At 59.1% G+C, this 15144-nt stretch overlaps 1 protein-coding gene across 2 annotated transcripts; it reads left to right on the top strand.

Moving 5' to 3' along the window:
• Positions 1–213: 213 nt before the first annotated feature.
• CHMP6 (charged multivesicular body protein 6) lies at positions 214–9284 on the top strand. 2 transcript variants are annotated; one of them, XM_032241405.1, is made up of 9 exons: positions 288–376; positions 1371–1845; positions 2326–2435; positions 2527–2614; positions 3170–3256; positions 6106–6171; positions 6361–6441; positions 7487–7541; positions 8224–9284. In XM_032241405.1, the coding sequence occupies exons 2-9, from the start codon at positions 1792–1794 to the stop codon at positions 8277–8279; spliced, it is 597 nt and encodes a 198-aa protein (XP_032097296.1). In that variant the 5' UTR covers positions 288–376; positions 1371–1791; the 3' UTR covers positions 8280–9284. The 2 variants fall into 2 exon arrangements, with proteins under 2 accessions (XP_032097295.1, XP_032097296.1); XM_032241404.1 differs by lacking the exon at positions 1371–1845 and having other exon boundaries at positions 214–376.
• The last annotated feature ends 5860 nt before the right edge of the window (positions 9285–15144 follow it).

Genomic DNA, 15144 nt, shown 5'->3' with positions numbered 1-15144 from the left:
ATGATCCCTTCTAATTAGGAGATAAGAAAGTTTCGTCTTCGCCTGCGCGGGAAGGGCGCACGGAAACACGTCATTCAGAACATCCCGGGCGCTAACATCCAGGGGTCGGTGCCAGTTCTCCGTACGAGTCCAAGGACGCCGAGACCGCCCGGCTGTGGTTTCGAACCCGCGGCGCAGGCGCGCGGCCGGGGAGGCGCTCGGGCTTCGCGTTCCGCGTCGTCTGGCCCGGCGCGGCCGCCGTAGCGGGGAGGGCCTGGGCTACGGTGGCCGCGGGGCGGCGGCGGCGATCGGACTCCGTGGGGCCGGCGCCGCCATGGGCAACCTGTTCGGCCGCAAGAAGCAGAGCCGCGTCACGGAGCAGGACAAGGCCATCCTGGTGAGGCGGGGGGCCGGGCGGGGGGCGGGAGGCCGGGCGGGGGGCGGGAAGCGCCCCGCGGCCTCGGCCCCCGCGGTCGCGTGGGGAAACTGAGGCGCGGCGCGCAGCTCGGCCGCTCCGCCCCGCGCCCCTCCTCGCCCGCGGGGCTCGGGCCGGGGTCTCCCGCGCGGCGCGGCGGCTGCTGACCCCGCCGGGTGGGCGCGGTGGTGCGGGGTTCGGCGGCGGGTCCGGGGTCCGCGCGGCGCTGGGCTCCCCGGCTCTCCCGGTGCCCCCGGGCGCTGCCGGCCTCGCGCTGCGCTGCGGGGCGGTCCCGTCCCCCTCGCCCCCGCCCCGGTCCCGCCGCGCCTGGGTGCAGGACGCGCGCTTTGCGCGCTCGTTCGCGGCGGCCGCAGACGGACCCCCGTGCCGGCCCCGGCGGCTCCGATGTGAAGTCAGCCGCTGCGGGAGGAATCGCCTGGCACCTCGAGGACGCGGCGGGCTGGGGATCGTCCGGTTCTGTGCCAGATAAACGTGTCGGGGAAGAGACCCCGAAATGGGAGCAGGGCTCGCTTTTTCGGATGCTTTCTCTTCTAAATTTTCTGAAACAGAAATGGGTGAATTTTATACTAAAAGAGAAGTGAATGGAAATGCAAGAGGGGATCTTACCTTGGCATTTGAGCCCATCGGCTATGAAAAGAAACAGCGGTCACGTTTGTCCCTGGAGAAGAGGGGCACCTCTCTGGGCACGCCCCAGCCGCCTGCAAGACAGCTGGGCCCAGCCTCCACCTTCCCTGGCAGCCCCAAGGCGCTCCCTCCCTGTCTCTAAGGACTCCGCTCGGCTCCGGTTTCCCTTCAAGCAGCGCTTTGCACTTGCCAAGGGTCCCCGTGGGCTCTGGGCTGTGCAGACCCGTGTTCCTGGCTGCCTTAGGGCCCCCAGGATTTCGGGCCCTTGGGAACAGCGTCCTTACCACACAGGAGCACAAATGATTGCTTCTTTCCGTTTCTCTGATAACAGGTGGACTCCATGCTGCTGAGACCTGACTTTACAGCAGGGCAGCCTGGCCATACCTGCCTGCCTTTGGCCCCTGGGTCTCCCCAGCAATGGGGCTGGGCAGGGGGCACCTTTCCCTGTAGCAGTGAGAGGACCCACAAGTTTTGGCACTGGGAAGGGGAGCCTCCTGGGTGAAGGGAGCCAGGCATGAGGCCTCTCAGGTAGAGGGAGCACTCACTTGCCATGAGGAGTGTTAAACCTGCGGCCAGGTCCTGACTGAGCTAATGCCCCTCCGCCTCCTGCTTTAAGGCTCTGATTCTTGTGTCTGCATGGGCTCAGCACTGTCTGCAGTGATGACGTTTGGAAAACTCACGGGCCTGATGGGGCAGGACTACCTGAAGTTCATTCTTCAGCGGCCAAGCGCCCTCTCTGGGGCAGCGCCCGGATGGGAGGCAGTCAGTGGGTCTGCAGGGCACGTCACCGTGTGTGTGTCCTGCAGGTGGGTGGCCAGCAAAGGGATAGCTGAAGCCCAAGGGGAGAGGCTGGGGGGTATCCAAGCCCTAACCTGTGGGCTGGTGGCACTTGGGTGCTCACCACCTGCGTGTTCTCTGTTGAGTCCAAATCTTTGAGTTCCTGGCAGCTGCTCCCTGGCCTGAGCCCCGAGTGTCACACCGTTGGCAGGCAGCCTCCAGAGCGGCCCAACAGCAATGCCGCGGTGGTCCTCCCCATCCTTGTGGTGGGCTTTGGGGTCTGGGTGACTCTCTGGTGGGGCTGTCCCATGTGTGGCAGGACAGGGAGCAGTGTCCCTGCTTTCCACCTCCCAGATGTCTCCAGCCAGCCCCACCTGTTCCCTGGGAGACAACCCTGCCCCATGAAGGACACTCGTGGAGGACCACCTGGCCTCCACGTCTGGCACTCAGTGGCGCGGCCAGGGCCCGCAGCGTGGCTGGGTGTCACCAGGCCCGCTCTCTCGTGGCAGCAACTGAAGCAGCAGCGGGACAAGCTGAGGCAGTACCAGAAGAGGGTCGCCCAGCAGCTGGAGCGCGAGCGCGCCCTGGCCCGGCAGCTGTTGCGGGACGGCAGGAAGGAGTGAGCAGGCCCGGCAGTGTGGGCACCCTGTTGGCTGGGGTGGGGGCCTGGGCAGGGCCACAGCAGGTCACTCTCGGGCTTCCCTCTGCAGACGGGCCAAGCTGCTGCTCAGGAAGAAGCGATACCAGGAGCAGCTCCTGGACAGGACGGAGAACCAGATCAGCAGCCTGGAGGCCATGGTAGGCGCTGGGTGCTTCACCCTGGGGCGCAGGCGCAGCGGGAGGCTCGCCTGGCCGCGTGGACCTGGGAGCTTCTCCCGACAGCTGAAAGCCCCTCCTCACATGCCTCAGGCTGAAGCTGACCTGGCAGTGGGGCGGGCCTGGAATCCAAGGGGAGTCTGCCAGAAGCCCATGGTCCTAAGGGGCTGGGGGGAGGGGGGCTCTCGCAGGACCGAGGTTGGAAACGCTGGGCCGCCCCTGGGTGGTGTGGGTAGGTCAGGGGTCTGTGTGGGGGACTGAGTGTCCCTGGTGTTAGGGATCCAAGTGGCGTGGTTCTGCTGTTTGGTAACCAGAGCTACTAACAAGCAACCAGCACCTTCTGCAGTGTCTCCCCAGCGCCTTCTTAGTCCTGCACATCCCCTGGCAGCGGAGTGGACAGGAAGGAGCAGGGGCTGGGGTCGTCCTCACACCCAGAAGCACGTGGCCAGCAGGGGTGTCATCCTGAACCCTGCCTCTGGGCTGCGAAGAGGGCACGCCGGACCCTCAGTGCCTGAGTCTGCTTGGTGTCCTTTTCAGGTTCAGAGTATTGAGTTCACTCAGATCGAAATGAAGGTGATGGAAGGGCTGCAGCTGGGAAATGAGTGTCTGAACAAGATGCACCAGGTGAGGCTGCAGGGTGTGGCGTGGGGGAGTGGGGAGCCCACCAGGTGGGGCTGCAGGGTGGGGTGCGGAGGGGTGGGGAGCCCACCAGGTGGGGCTGCAGGGTGGGATGCAGGGGGGGGAGCCCACCAGGTGGGGCTGCAGGGCTGAGGCACGAAGGAGTGGGGAGCCCAGCAGTGCTGGAGTTGGGGAGAGGGTGCGGAGATTGTCCCATGGTGTTTGTGTCAGGCACAGGACAAGAGGCTGGCCGGGGAGATGTGTCGGTGCTGCCTGGCAGGCAGGCAGGGAGGCAGCGACCTGAGGGTGGGGTGCAGCACAGGCTGGGAACTGTAAGAACGGGGTCCCCAGGCGCCGAAGTGACCTAGAGGGGAAGTCTGAGGGTGGGGAGGGGGCTGGCAAACTTCATAGAAGGCTTCCTGGGGGCTCACGCATGTAATCCCAGCACTTTGGGAGGCCAAGGTGGGAAGATCACCTGAGGACAGGAGTTCGAGACCAGCCTGGCCAACCTGGTGAAACCCCGTCTCTATTGATGATACAAAAATGAGCCGGGCGTGGTGTTAGGTGCCTGTAATCCCACCTACTCAAGAGGCTGAGGCAGGAGAATCACTTGAACCAGGGGATGGAGGTTGCAGTGAGCCAAGATTTATACTCCAGCCAGGACAATAAGAGCAAAACTGTCTCAGAAATAAAAAAAATTTAAAAAGGCAGCCAGGCGCGGTGGCTCACGCCTGTAATCCCAGCACTTTGGGAGCCTGAGGTGGGTGGATCATGAGGTCAAGGGATCGAGACCATCCTGGTCAACATGGTGAAACCCTGTCTCTACTAAAACTACAAAAAATTAGCTGGGCATGGTGGCACGTGCCTGTAATCCCACCTACTCAGGAGGCTGAGGCAGGAGAATTGCCTGAACCCAGGAGGCGGAGGTTGCGGTGAGCCGAGATCGCGCCATTGCACTCCAGCCTGGGTAACAAGAGCGAAACTCCATCTAAAAAAAAAAAAAAAAAAAAATACAAAAGTTAGCTGGGTGTGGTGGCGCACGCCTGTAGTTTCAGCTACTTGGGAGGCTGAGGCAGGAGAATTGCTTGAACCCAGGAGGCGGAGGTTGCAATGAGCCGAGATCGCGCCATTGCACTCCAGCCTGGCACCTGGCAACAAACCAAGACTCTGTCACAAAAAATAAAAATAAAAAAGGCTTAATAACAATATCCAGGATTTGAACTCAGATCTGGAACAAGTAAACTTAATTAACATTTATAGAACTCTGCACTTTAAATACACAGAATATACAGTTTTATCAGTACCACATCAGATCTACTTACAGGTTTAAATGAAATATTGGTTGGCTGCTTGTTAGTTATTTTCTTTCCTCGTTTTTTTTTCATGTCTCTATTATTAAGCGCAATTATAAGCATACCCATTTTTAGACTGCATTCTAGCCCGGGCAGTAAAGCAACACCCCCGTTCTCTCTCCCTCTTCCTCTTCCTCTTCCTCCCTCTCCTTCATTTTTTTTTTTCTTTTTTTTTCTCTCTTTTTTTCTGAAAAAATTAAAATAAAATTAAAAAATTAAAAAACGCTTCTTGGAGGAGGTGAATACCAGCCTTGTCTCAGGCCGGGCATGGATGTGAAGCCCAGCATGGCCGTGAAGCCCAGCATGGCCATGCCACATCCCACTGCTGACGTGGGGTCAGTGGGTGGAGCTAGTTGGAGCCGGGGACTCACCTGGCGGGAGGTCTGGCTGTGCCAGTCTTCCAAGTGTCTGGTGAGTCCCAGCAGTATGTGCCAGTCAGGCACAAGTGGCCTTTTGACCTTGCCACTCAAAAGAAATCAAGTCGCTGCCCAGAATGTTCCACCTTTTGTTTATTTATTTTTCTTTGTTTATTTTTGAGACAGAGCCACACTCTGTTGCCAGGCTGGAGTGCAGTGGCGCCATCTCAGCTCCCGGCAACCTCTGCCTCCCTGGTTCAAGCAATTCTCCTGCCTCAGTCTCCCAAGTAACTGGGACTACAGCCGCGCACCCCTCCCCCGCTCAGCTAATTTTTGTATTTTTTAGTAGAGACGGGGTTTCACCATGTTGGCCAGGATGGTTGCAATCTCTTGACCTCGTGATCCACCCGCCTCGGCCTCCCACAGTGCTGGGATTCCAGGCGTGAGCCACTCACCCGGCCCCTTTGGCTTATTTACCTGTGGCCGTGAGAGCTGACTCAGGTGTGAGAAGGGCCAGCAGGCGGAGCAGTGCAGTGCGGCCTCTGAAAAGACGCATCAGATGGCTCCTGTGGCCTCAGGACAGGGCCGTGCCAGGGACACACTTGGCCTGGCCTCATTTGAACAGGGACAGGAGCTGGGCGTGGTGGCATGTGCCTAGAGTCCCAGCTGCTGGGACGGGTCGCTTGAGCCCAGCCTGGGCAACACAACAAGACCTCCTTTCTAAAAAAATAAAAGAAATAGAGCCGGGCACAGTGGCTCATGCCTGTAAATCCCAGCACTTTGGGAGGCCGAGGTGGGTAGATCATGAGGTCAGGAGTTCAAGACCAGCCTGGCCAACACAGTGAAACCCCGTCTCTACTAAAAATACAAAAGATAAGCAGGGCGTAGTGGCAAGTGACTGTAGTCCCAACTACTTGGAAGACTGAGGCACGGGAATCGCTTGAACCTGGGAGGCGGAGGTTGCAGTGAGCCGAGATTGCGCCACCATACTCCTGCCTCGGTGACAGAGCAAGACTCCATCCCCAAAAATAATAAAAGAAAAAAAAAATAAAAACAGAGGGATGAGACTGTGGCCCGAGGGCCCAGGTGGTGTCCGTTGGGGTCCACCACTGGCCCCCCCCGACAGTGTCAACACCGCCGTCCGCAGGTGATGTCCATTGAAGAGGTGGAGAGGATCCTGGACGAGACACAGGAGGCCGTGGAGTACCAGCGGGTAGGTGGCCCCCCGACCGCCTGCCCCAACTGCGGGAACGCACAGGCCACCCTCGAGGGCCAAACTGTCCCACACCCTACAGCCGCCACCTTCTCTCAAGGGGACGAGACCCAGCCACAGGCCGCCTCCTTCCCCCGCAAGGGGCCGCCTCCCTCCTGGCTGCTCTCACCACCACCCATCCTTTTGCAGCAAATAGATGAGCTCCTGGCAGGAAGCTTCACTCAGGAGGATGAAGACGCCATCCTGGAGGAGCTGAGCGCAATCACTCAGGTGACGGCCCCCAGGACTGAATGTGGTCACTCGGGGGATGGGACGGGACCCCCAGAACTGAGAGCGGTCACTCAGGCGATGGGACCCTAGAGGTCAGACCCGCAGGAATCTCCCGCCCGTGGTGATACCACATGTGTGTCCCTTAAGCAAACGGTCTGGGGTTTGCGACTGGTTTTCCTGTCTGAGGTGCCTCGGTTTTCAAGGTTGCTCACCCAACGGTCTGGTGCAGGCAGACTGGCCCATGCCCTGGACGGAGTGGGGATGCTGGGCCTTCTGGTGCCTCAGCCCTTTTCTGTCCCTGGCTGTCATGGATGTAGTGCTTGATCCATGGGCGGCTGCAGGCTCACATCCCAGGCCGTCGCCACGGGGGCCGCATCCTGGCTCCATGCCCACATCCAGGCTCTGGGCCTGCATTCACTCCCCGGGAAGGGGTTGTCCCTCTCTGGGCCACTGCCTCAGTTTATCAAATTCGCCCTGTGACCCCAGAGCCGGCCTCTGCCCCAGCCCTGCTGCCAGCTGCCCCATCGCTCTGGTGCTGTGCTGCCCGTGGTGCCCTGAGCCCACCTGCCTGCTCAGTTACTTTCTCCTGAGGGTCCCAGTCCTCGGGGGCCTCCAGGACAGGCCCAGCTGACAGGCCGAAGCGCCCGTGGTGGCTTAGGCAGCTGGGCTTTCTGGGATAGTGTGGTGCCACGGCCCGCCCTGCCACTGTGGACACCATGTGACCTGGGTGTCTGTGTGACACCCTGGTCCCTGAGAGCCAGGGTCTCTGGGGCACACCCAGGACGTGACCTCTTTCTAGCTCTCAGGGCCCAGGGCCTGTTGGGAGGTGCCCCCGTGGCTGTGGCTGCATCACACCTGGGGGATTCTGGCGGCGCCAGAAGCCGGGGCGGGAGCATACTCGGGCCTCCTGAGCAGCGGGTTCCTGTCACTTTAACTCCGGCCGACAGCGTCTGACCGGCAGGAATCCACATCCTCTCTGGGGGAGGCCCAGGCAGCGCAGGGAGACCTGCCACCTGCTCACGGTCTTGCCCCTTGCTTCTTGCAGGAACAAATAGAGCTGCCCGAGGTTCCCTCCGAGCCCCTTCCTGAGAAGATCCCAGGTATTTCCATGCCTGATCCTTTCAAGTGGTTGGAATTCAGACGAGGAGACTCCCTGCCTTTCCCACTTGGAGAGGTCGTCCGGCCTTCCTGGCCACGGGCGAGCCCTGGGCACCTGGCTGTGTGGCTCGGGGCGTGCGTGCCTGGCCTCGGGTCTCCCAGGGGCTGGGTAACTGGCTAACTGCGTAAGAGAGCCGTGCCCCCTTCAAAGGGGCACATCCAGAAATCAGAACTGGGGACAGCGCTCTTTAGCAGCACGAGCTCATTCCCAGGTTCTAGCCCAGGATTCGTCTGAAATGTCACAGCCAGGGATGGCTGTCCCCACGGGAGCATTCAGCACAGCCTCCAGCCTGCCCGCTGGGAACCTGATTTAGAATCGCCCGTCCATGTTTGTTCTGTTCCGTTAACCATCTTTGGGTCCCGCCGGGAGGGCCATGCTTTCCGGCCACTGTCCTGCACCCCGGCCTGTCTGTCAGCCCTGTCGGCTTCCTGTTTGTCACTTGCCTCCCCCAGAGCTGGGCACTCCCTTCCCTAGTATGAAGCCCCAGCGCTGGCCTTCGCCACCCCCGTGACCTCGTCCCTCTCTGGAGGTCCCTACCTGTGGGTCTCTGACCTCGTCCCTCTCTGGAGGTTCCTGCCTGTGAGGTCTTGAGCATGTCATCAATATTTTTGTTTCCTCCACAGAGAAAGTCCCTGTCAAGTCCAGGCCGAGGCAGGCAGACCTGGTGGCAGCTTCGTAACATGGCGTCCTCTGGCAGGACTCACAGGGATGCCCTGGGGACTGTGGCCCACAGAGAGTTTGGGTCATGGCCAGCCCCTGACTGGGTACCCTGGAGCCCAGCGCCACGGTGCTGAGCAGAGCCGCTGCCACGCAGGCACTCGCAGGAGGACTCCAGAGAGTCTCCCGGCACTCGGGCCTGAACGCGCTTGGGCGCCGCTAGCCTGCCCTCATCTCTGGATGGCACCCTCTGCCAAGCCCAGCTTCTACCGGCCGTGACTCTCCTGGTGGCCTCGGCCTGGGCCTGACACCCCTGGTGCTGTTCCCCTGCAGCCCCAGCCCCATGTGGCTTGTGCTATGCTGTGGGGAAGACGCCTCCAGACCTTGGGGTCCCCGCGCGCCCTCTTGCCCCTCGCTGCTCTCATTAGCTGGTGCAGGCTTCCGTGACGGGCTCCCTCCCTTGGCCTGGCTTCCCGGCGCGCCTCAGCTTCCCTGCCCGTGGTGGGATCCCCAGGAGACCAGCATGTGCTGAACCTCTCCGTGCCTCTGCCTCCGCGTCCCAGATGCCCACCTTCCTGTTTGAAGGCGGCGGGCCAGGAGCATTCTTGCTGGATTGACGACTCCCAGAGCCCTGACTTCACTCCTCCGCTCATGGGTCTGACTTCACCCCTGCTACTCACGGCTCTGCCCACAGGGCTCAGCCCTGCTGAGAGAGGACCTCCGGTGCTCAGGAGATGCCACCCGGGCGAGTGCAGCATCCGAAGTTTGTCTGTGGGGGTCCCTGTGTTGGGGGCTCGTGGAACTGCGAGACCTGGGGCCCTCCTGCCCTGCGGGCCCCTGAGCCACCAGCAGCCAGAACAGGAGGCTGTGGGGCATGGCGTGCCTTCTTGTCCCCGGGGCTGGTTTGGTTATGAGGCCATCTCCCTGGGACCACCCCTACCCGTGGGAAGCCATGAGGACAAAGGGAGCCGTCACCTCAACCCCCACTCGGGCCGGCCTGTATTAAAGTGGCCCTGCATGCCCGCTGCCTCGTGGACTTGGGCGCAGTGGGGACCCAGACGTGGTTCCCTGTGTGGTAGTGTGGTTGGGTTGTGTGTGGCCCCTCTCCCGAGGTGACCCTGCCTGAAGCCCAGCCGGTTGACCAACGTGGGGATGCTCATGGGATGGCAGCTGCCTGGCCAGGCCTGGGCTCTGCACACGTGAGATGGAGGCTCGGCTCTGATGGCCACCTCTGGGCAGCTGCCCTCTGTGACAGCCAAGGTGCCACTCTGGATGCACCTCCCTCAAGGGACTCTGTCTCCCTGGAGTAGCTTCGTGTGATCCTGGGTCTGCGGGCCACAGTCATGCAAGGGATGCGGACAGTGTGGTGCCCCCAGAGAGTGACGGGTTTGGGGTCCTGGTGCCCAGGTGCGAATCTTGATGTCCAGGGAAAATGGTGGGCAGGTGCTCTGAGGGGCAGCTCCACACCCCACTCCAGTGAGGGAGCTAGCCCTGCACTGCTGGGTCTCGGGACTGAAGAAGCTGAAGGTCTGGGTTTGCGGGAAAGTCGCCTTTCCCCTGTGGCAGCTGCCCTCCTGCGGTGTGCGTGTCAGCCGGGGGCGATGGGGTCTTCCAACAACCCTTGCGGGTATTCTGCAGAAAACTAGCTGGCTGAGGCTTCCTCTGTATGTCCCCGGGACTGCCCCGCAGCCTGGAGGGCATCTCACTGATGAGGCTGCAGCCCCATGACCTGCTTCCTGCAGCAGTGCGCCCCGGGCCCGTGGAGCCCCAGCTGCGTGGAGGGTACCAAGAACCTGCATTAGGGAGCTGCAGGCCTGGCTGGATGGGCCCTTGTTCCGCTGAGTCCCAGCCCTCAGTCTCAGCCTCTCCACACCCTGCCTGGGGGGCAGACCCCTCCCTTCCCTCTCCCTCCCTGAGAACCCAGGAGCCTCCACCGGAGACTGGGTGTTCTGGCAGCATTTTGTGGTGGGATTCTGCTCTCAGCCGTGACCGGAACAGCTGTCCACAGTGGCCTCCACCTTGTGCCAGGTTCCTTGTCAGAGCCCAGGGGGCCGTCCCGGGAACACCAGCGACCATCTGTCCTGCTGCAGGGCCAGCAGCGGCGTGGGGTCCACGTTCCCTCCTACTGTCCAAGAAGTGAGAGCCTGAGTACTGATCAGCCTTGTTCGTGTACACGTTCCTCCCTGAACCTTGCAGGGGTCTGCCCTGACAACCCAGAGCAACCTGGAGCCGGTTCCCAGCTCTGGCATTGGGGTGACTTGGCTGGTCAGCTCCCGGTTCTGGCAGGCTGGTGGCTGCCTGTCCTCCCTGCAAGGCGCAGAGCCCAGTGCTGGCTGGAGCCTGACCAGCCTGATCTCCTAGTCTAGGTTGGTGACCTAGGGCCATGACAACGTGGAACAAATTTGTTTCACATGATAAGTGAAAAAAATTAGAAGGAACCTCGGGGCGAAGCTGGTGTCCTGCCAGAGATGCCTGGGGGCTGGGCCGTGCGGAGGGAGGGCGTGGAGGGGGAGGAGAGGCTGCAGAGGGCAGGGACTCACAGCGAGTGGCTCAGAGAGCTGGGGAGGGGCTGTTGGAGCCCGCCCGCTATGGAAGACTTCCAGGCAGCCGTGTTGGGCCCTTCCCAGGCAGCCGTGCTGGGCGCCATTCCGAGAAGCATGGGGCATAATGGGGAAATGGTGCCTTTGTCTTCAGAGGCTGCAAACACTGTTACTGGAAAGCACACTTGGCCGTGGTGCTGGCAGTGTGGCAGTAGAAATATGTGGGACGGAATGGAGGGCCGTCATGGACGGGATGGGGCCCCTGACCCCTGTGTGCCTGAGCTCGGCCAGCTCCTGCGCAGAGCAGGTACTCAGGGAAGGAAGATTTGCTCCAGACTCAGACCCCAACTTGTGGCTGGCTTGACCATGGAACCCTTTGAGCCCTGGTTTCTTCAAACGTGAAATCTTGGGGGTCTTCCAGCTCTGAGTCCACTTTTGTATCCTGCCTGTAAAGTGTTTGCATCTGTTGGCTCTTCGTGGTCTCCCAGGGACTCAACTTTAGAAACTCTTTGTCCGTTTTGTGTTGCTATCACAGAATGCTTGAGGCTGGGCAATTTATAATGAAGGGACTAGCTGGCTCAGTACTGGAAAGGTGCCAGCATCTGGCGAGGGCCACCTAACTGTGCCATCACGTGGGGAGGCAGGAGGGGGCCGAAGCACCCATCCCTGCTGTCAGGGTGCAACCCTCAAGGCCTGACCACCATCTAAAGGTCCTACTCAATACTGTCACAAAGGCAAATTTTAACAGGTTTTGGAGGGACAAGCATTCAAACCATAGCGGAAACTGTGGAAGGAATAATTACCACCTTTAATAAGACCATGGTAATTAAGGAAACCCCAAGTGCAGCCATGACCCATTTTACATCCTCCTGGAGAGAACAGTGGCGCCTCTGGTGACTGCTGAGCAGCATCCAGCGGCCACTCCAGGTGGCCAACAGCAGATGCTTGGAGCAGCACTGATGGTTTGGGGTTTTGGAGGCCTTTTTTTTTTTTTTTTTTTTTTTTTTTAAAAAAAAAGACAGTCTCACTTGCCCAGGCTGGAGTGCCATGGTGTGATTATGGCTCACTGCAGCCTGGAACTCCGGGGCTCAAGTGATCCTCCCACCTCAGCCTCCCAAATAGCTGGGACTACAGGCATGTGCCACCCCATCCAGCTAATTTTTATTACTTGTGGAGACAGGGTCTTGCTGATAGCTTTTTATTATTATTATTTTTAAAGATCATACTGGAAAACAAAGATTTGACTTACTGTAATTTCACCACACGGGGATTCGTGTAACCGCTGCTGCAACCTTCCATCACCCTGAAACCCCTTCCGCCAGCCCTTCAGGGCTGCCCCTTTCCCCCCACCCCTGCCAGCCCCTGGTGACTGCAGATCTGCCCTCCAACGCATAGTGTTTCCCAGGAATGTCACATCAGCAGAAGCAGACCATGGTTCACCTTTCTGGCGCCGTTCCCGCACAAAGTCTTTGTCGCTATGAAGTTGTCACGTGCCAGATGTGTGTCCCTTTTTCCTGCTGGGTAATACTCCTGGCACCGCTGACCCTGCTGTTCTGCCATGCACGTCTGGCTGGTTTCGCTGACTGTGAGCGGAGCTGCTAGGGACATTGCCACGGGGCTGAGAGCACAGTTTCCTCCCCCCAGTGACCCCGAGCCCTGCCTTTCTCACACACCCACCTCCCAAGACCCCAGGTGCTCTGCGGGGTCGGGGGAGGGGTTCTCGTTATTTCAGCATTGCAGTCCCTGGACCTGCCGGCAGACCTGGTGGGGCACCTGCACTGGCAGACCATGGGACCCATCGCTGCCCCCCCCCGGCCCCAGCTCCCTACCCGGAACTGGGGCTTGGCCCCCCCACAACCTCAAGTAAAGACGCTTCTGGGACCCAGCCAGCCCAGCCCTTCCCTAGGCAGTGCCGCGGGAAGCACGTGGTGGCGCATGGGCAAGGGCGTCATCAGAGACCAGGAGGAGCTGGGACTGCTGCTCCCCCACCGTCCCCCTACCCCCCGCCCCAGCCCTCCCTGGCAGTGGCTGGACCTGGCTGCAGGGGAGCAGGACGGCCTTCCCCAGGATCACCAGGGACCACCTGGCTCGTTCCCCGGGAATCTGCAGTCCCGGCCCCAGCACTCCCAAGTGACCCGGGACAGCCCCTTGCTGCCTGTGGAAGTCCCCTGGGTGAGCCCCGGTGCGGACCCAGGGGAGAGCACCCGGTGATCTTGCGAGGGAAGCCAGCAGCCAGGCAGGAGTAGTGGGGGCAGCCCCGGGAGAGGGGCGCGGGGAGCGCCATGAGCTGTCCCTTCCTGCAGCAGCCCCACGGCTGAAGAGTGGGTTTGGGTTTGGGTTTCTCTCTTGTGGCAACAGTTCTATTGAGATATGACTCACCTGCCATCCTACTCACTCATTTTAAGAGTACGCTTCCGGGGTCCTGCATATCCTGACAGACCTGCCGCCATCCCCACAGCCAATTTCAGGACATTTTCATCTCTTCAAAAGAAACCCTGTACGCTTCAGGCCAGCCGTCACCCTCCGGGTCCCATCTCTCCCACCTTAGGCAGCCACACACTGTCTGCAAAGTCCTCTGTCCTGCACTGCCGTGTGGGTGGGATCGATGCTATGGGGCCTGCTGTGACTCACGTCACAGGCTTTCTGGGTTCACCTGTGCAGTTGTATGAACCAGTACTTTGGTTTTTTTTTTCCTTTTAATTGGAGTCTCGCTCTGTTGCCCAGGCTGGAGTGCAGGGGCATGATCTTGGCTCACTGCAACCTCTGCCTCCCAGGTTCAAGTGATTCTCCTGCGTCAACCTCCTGAGTACCTGGGATTACAGGTGCCCGCCACCACGCCTGGCTAATTTTTGTATTTTTAGTAGACACAGGGTTTTGCCATGTTGCCCAGACCGGTCCTGAACTCCTAACCTCAGGTGATGCGCCCACCTCAGCCTTCTAAAGTGCTGAGATTATAGGCATGAGCCACTGCACCTGGCTTGATATAGTTTTAATTCTTACATTTAGGTCTCTGATCCATCTTGAGTTATTTTTATGTATGGTGTGAGGTTGAGGTGTCTAACTTCATTCTTATATATATGATATACATATATTTATAATAAATGAGATTCTTTGTCTAAAAATATATATATCTCCCGGGCTGGAATGCAGTGGTGTGATCTCAGTTCACTGCACCCTCCGCCCCTGGGTTCCAGTGATTCTCCTGCCTCAGCCTCCTGAGTAGCTGGGATTACAGGCACCTGCCACCATGCCCGGCTAACTTTTGCATTTTTAGTAGAAATGGGGTCTTTGCCATGTTGGCCAGGCTGGTCTCGAACTCCTGACCTCAGGTGATCCACCTGTCTCAGCCTCCCAACTGGACGTTCAACCACGTGAAGAGTGGCCATAGTTTTTTCCACAGTGGCTGCGGCTTCACATGCCCCCAGCAGCGTGTGGCGGTGCTGGGCCCTCCACGGCCTCACCAGCGCTGGTTCTTTTCTTGATTCCAGCCGCTCTCGTGGGCACAAGGTGGAATGTCATGTCAGTGTGGTTTTGATGGGCGTTTCTTTGATGCCTAATGGTGTTGAGCATCTTTTCACGGGTTTTCCTGGCCATTTGTGTATCTTAGAGAAGTGTCTGTTTGGATCATTTGCCTATTTTTAACTGGGCCGGTTATCTTTGTATTGAGTTGCAATACTTTATTTGGGATACTAGACCCTCATTAGATATGTGATTCGCAAATATTTGCACTATTCTTGGGTTGTCTTTTTACCTTTTTGATGGTGTCCTTCGAAGCACAACGGTTTTTAGTTTTGATGAAATCCGATTTATTCTTGTTCCTTGTGCTTTCGGTGTCACAGCTCAGGAACCCCTGCCTAATCCAAGATCATGAAGATCTGTGCCTGTTTCTTCTTAAGAGTTTTATATAGTCAGGCAAGTGGCGTGTGCCTGTAGTCCCAGCTACTCGGGAGGCTGAGGCTGGAGAATCGCTTGAACCCGGGAGGCAGAGGTTGCACTGAGCAGAGATCTCGCTATTGCACTCCAGCCTGGGCAACAAGAGTGAAACTCCATCTCAAAATAAAAAAAAAATAGTTCTATAGTTTATTTATACTAATGTAAATATTTTTCAGAGGCAGGGTTTCACTCTGTCTCCCAGGCTGGAGTGCAGTGGTGTGACAGCTCACTGCAGCCTCAACCTCCCTGGGCTCAGGTCATCCTCCCACCTTAGCCTCCTGAGTAGCTGGGACCACAGGTGCACACCACCCAACTAGGCTGATTACCTTTCATTTTTTATTTATGTATTTTTCTTGATGCAGAGTTCTTCTCGTCGCTCAGACTGGAGGACAGTGGCGTGACCTTGGCTCATTG

Source organism: Sapajus apella, unplaced genomic scaffold, assembly GCF_009761245.1.
Source record: "Sapajus apella isolate SASKATOON/1434 unplaced genomic scaffold, GSC_monkey_1.0 scaffold48, whole genome shotgun sequence".
Lineage (NCBI taxonomy): Eukaryota > Metazoa > Chordata > Mammalia > Primates > Cebidae > Sapajus > Sapajus apella.
Note: the sequence above shows the minus strand (reverse complement) of the source record. Positions and strands in the feature narration are given on the sequence as shown.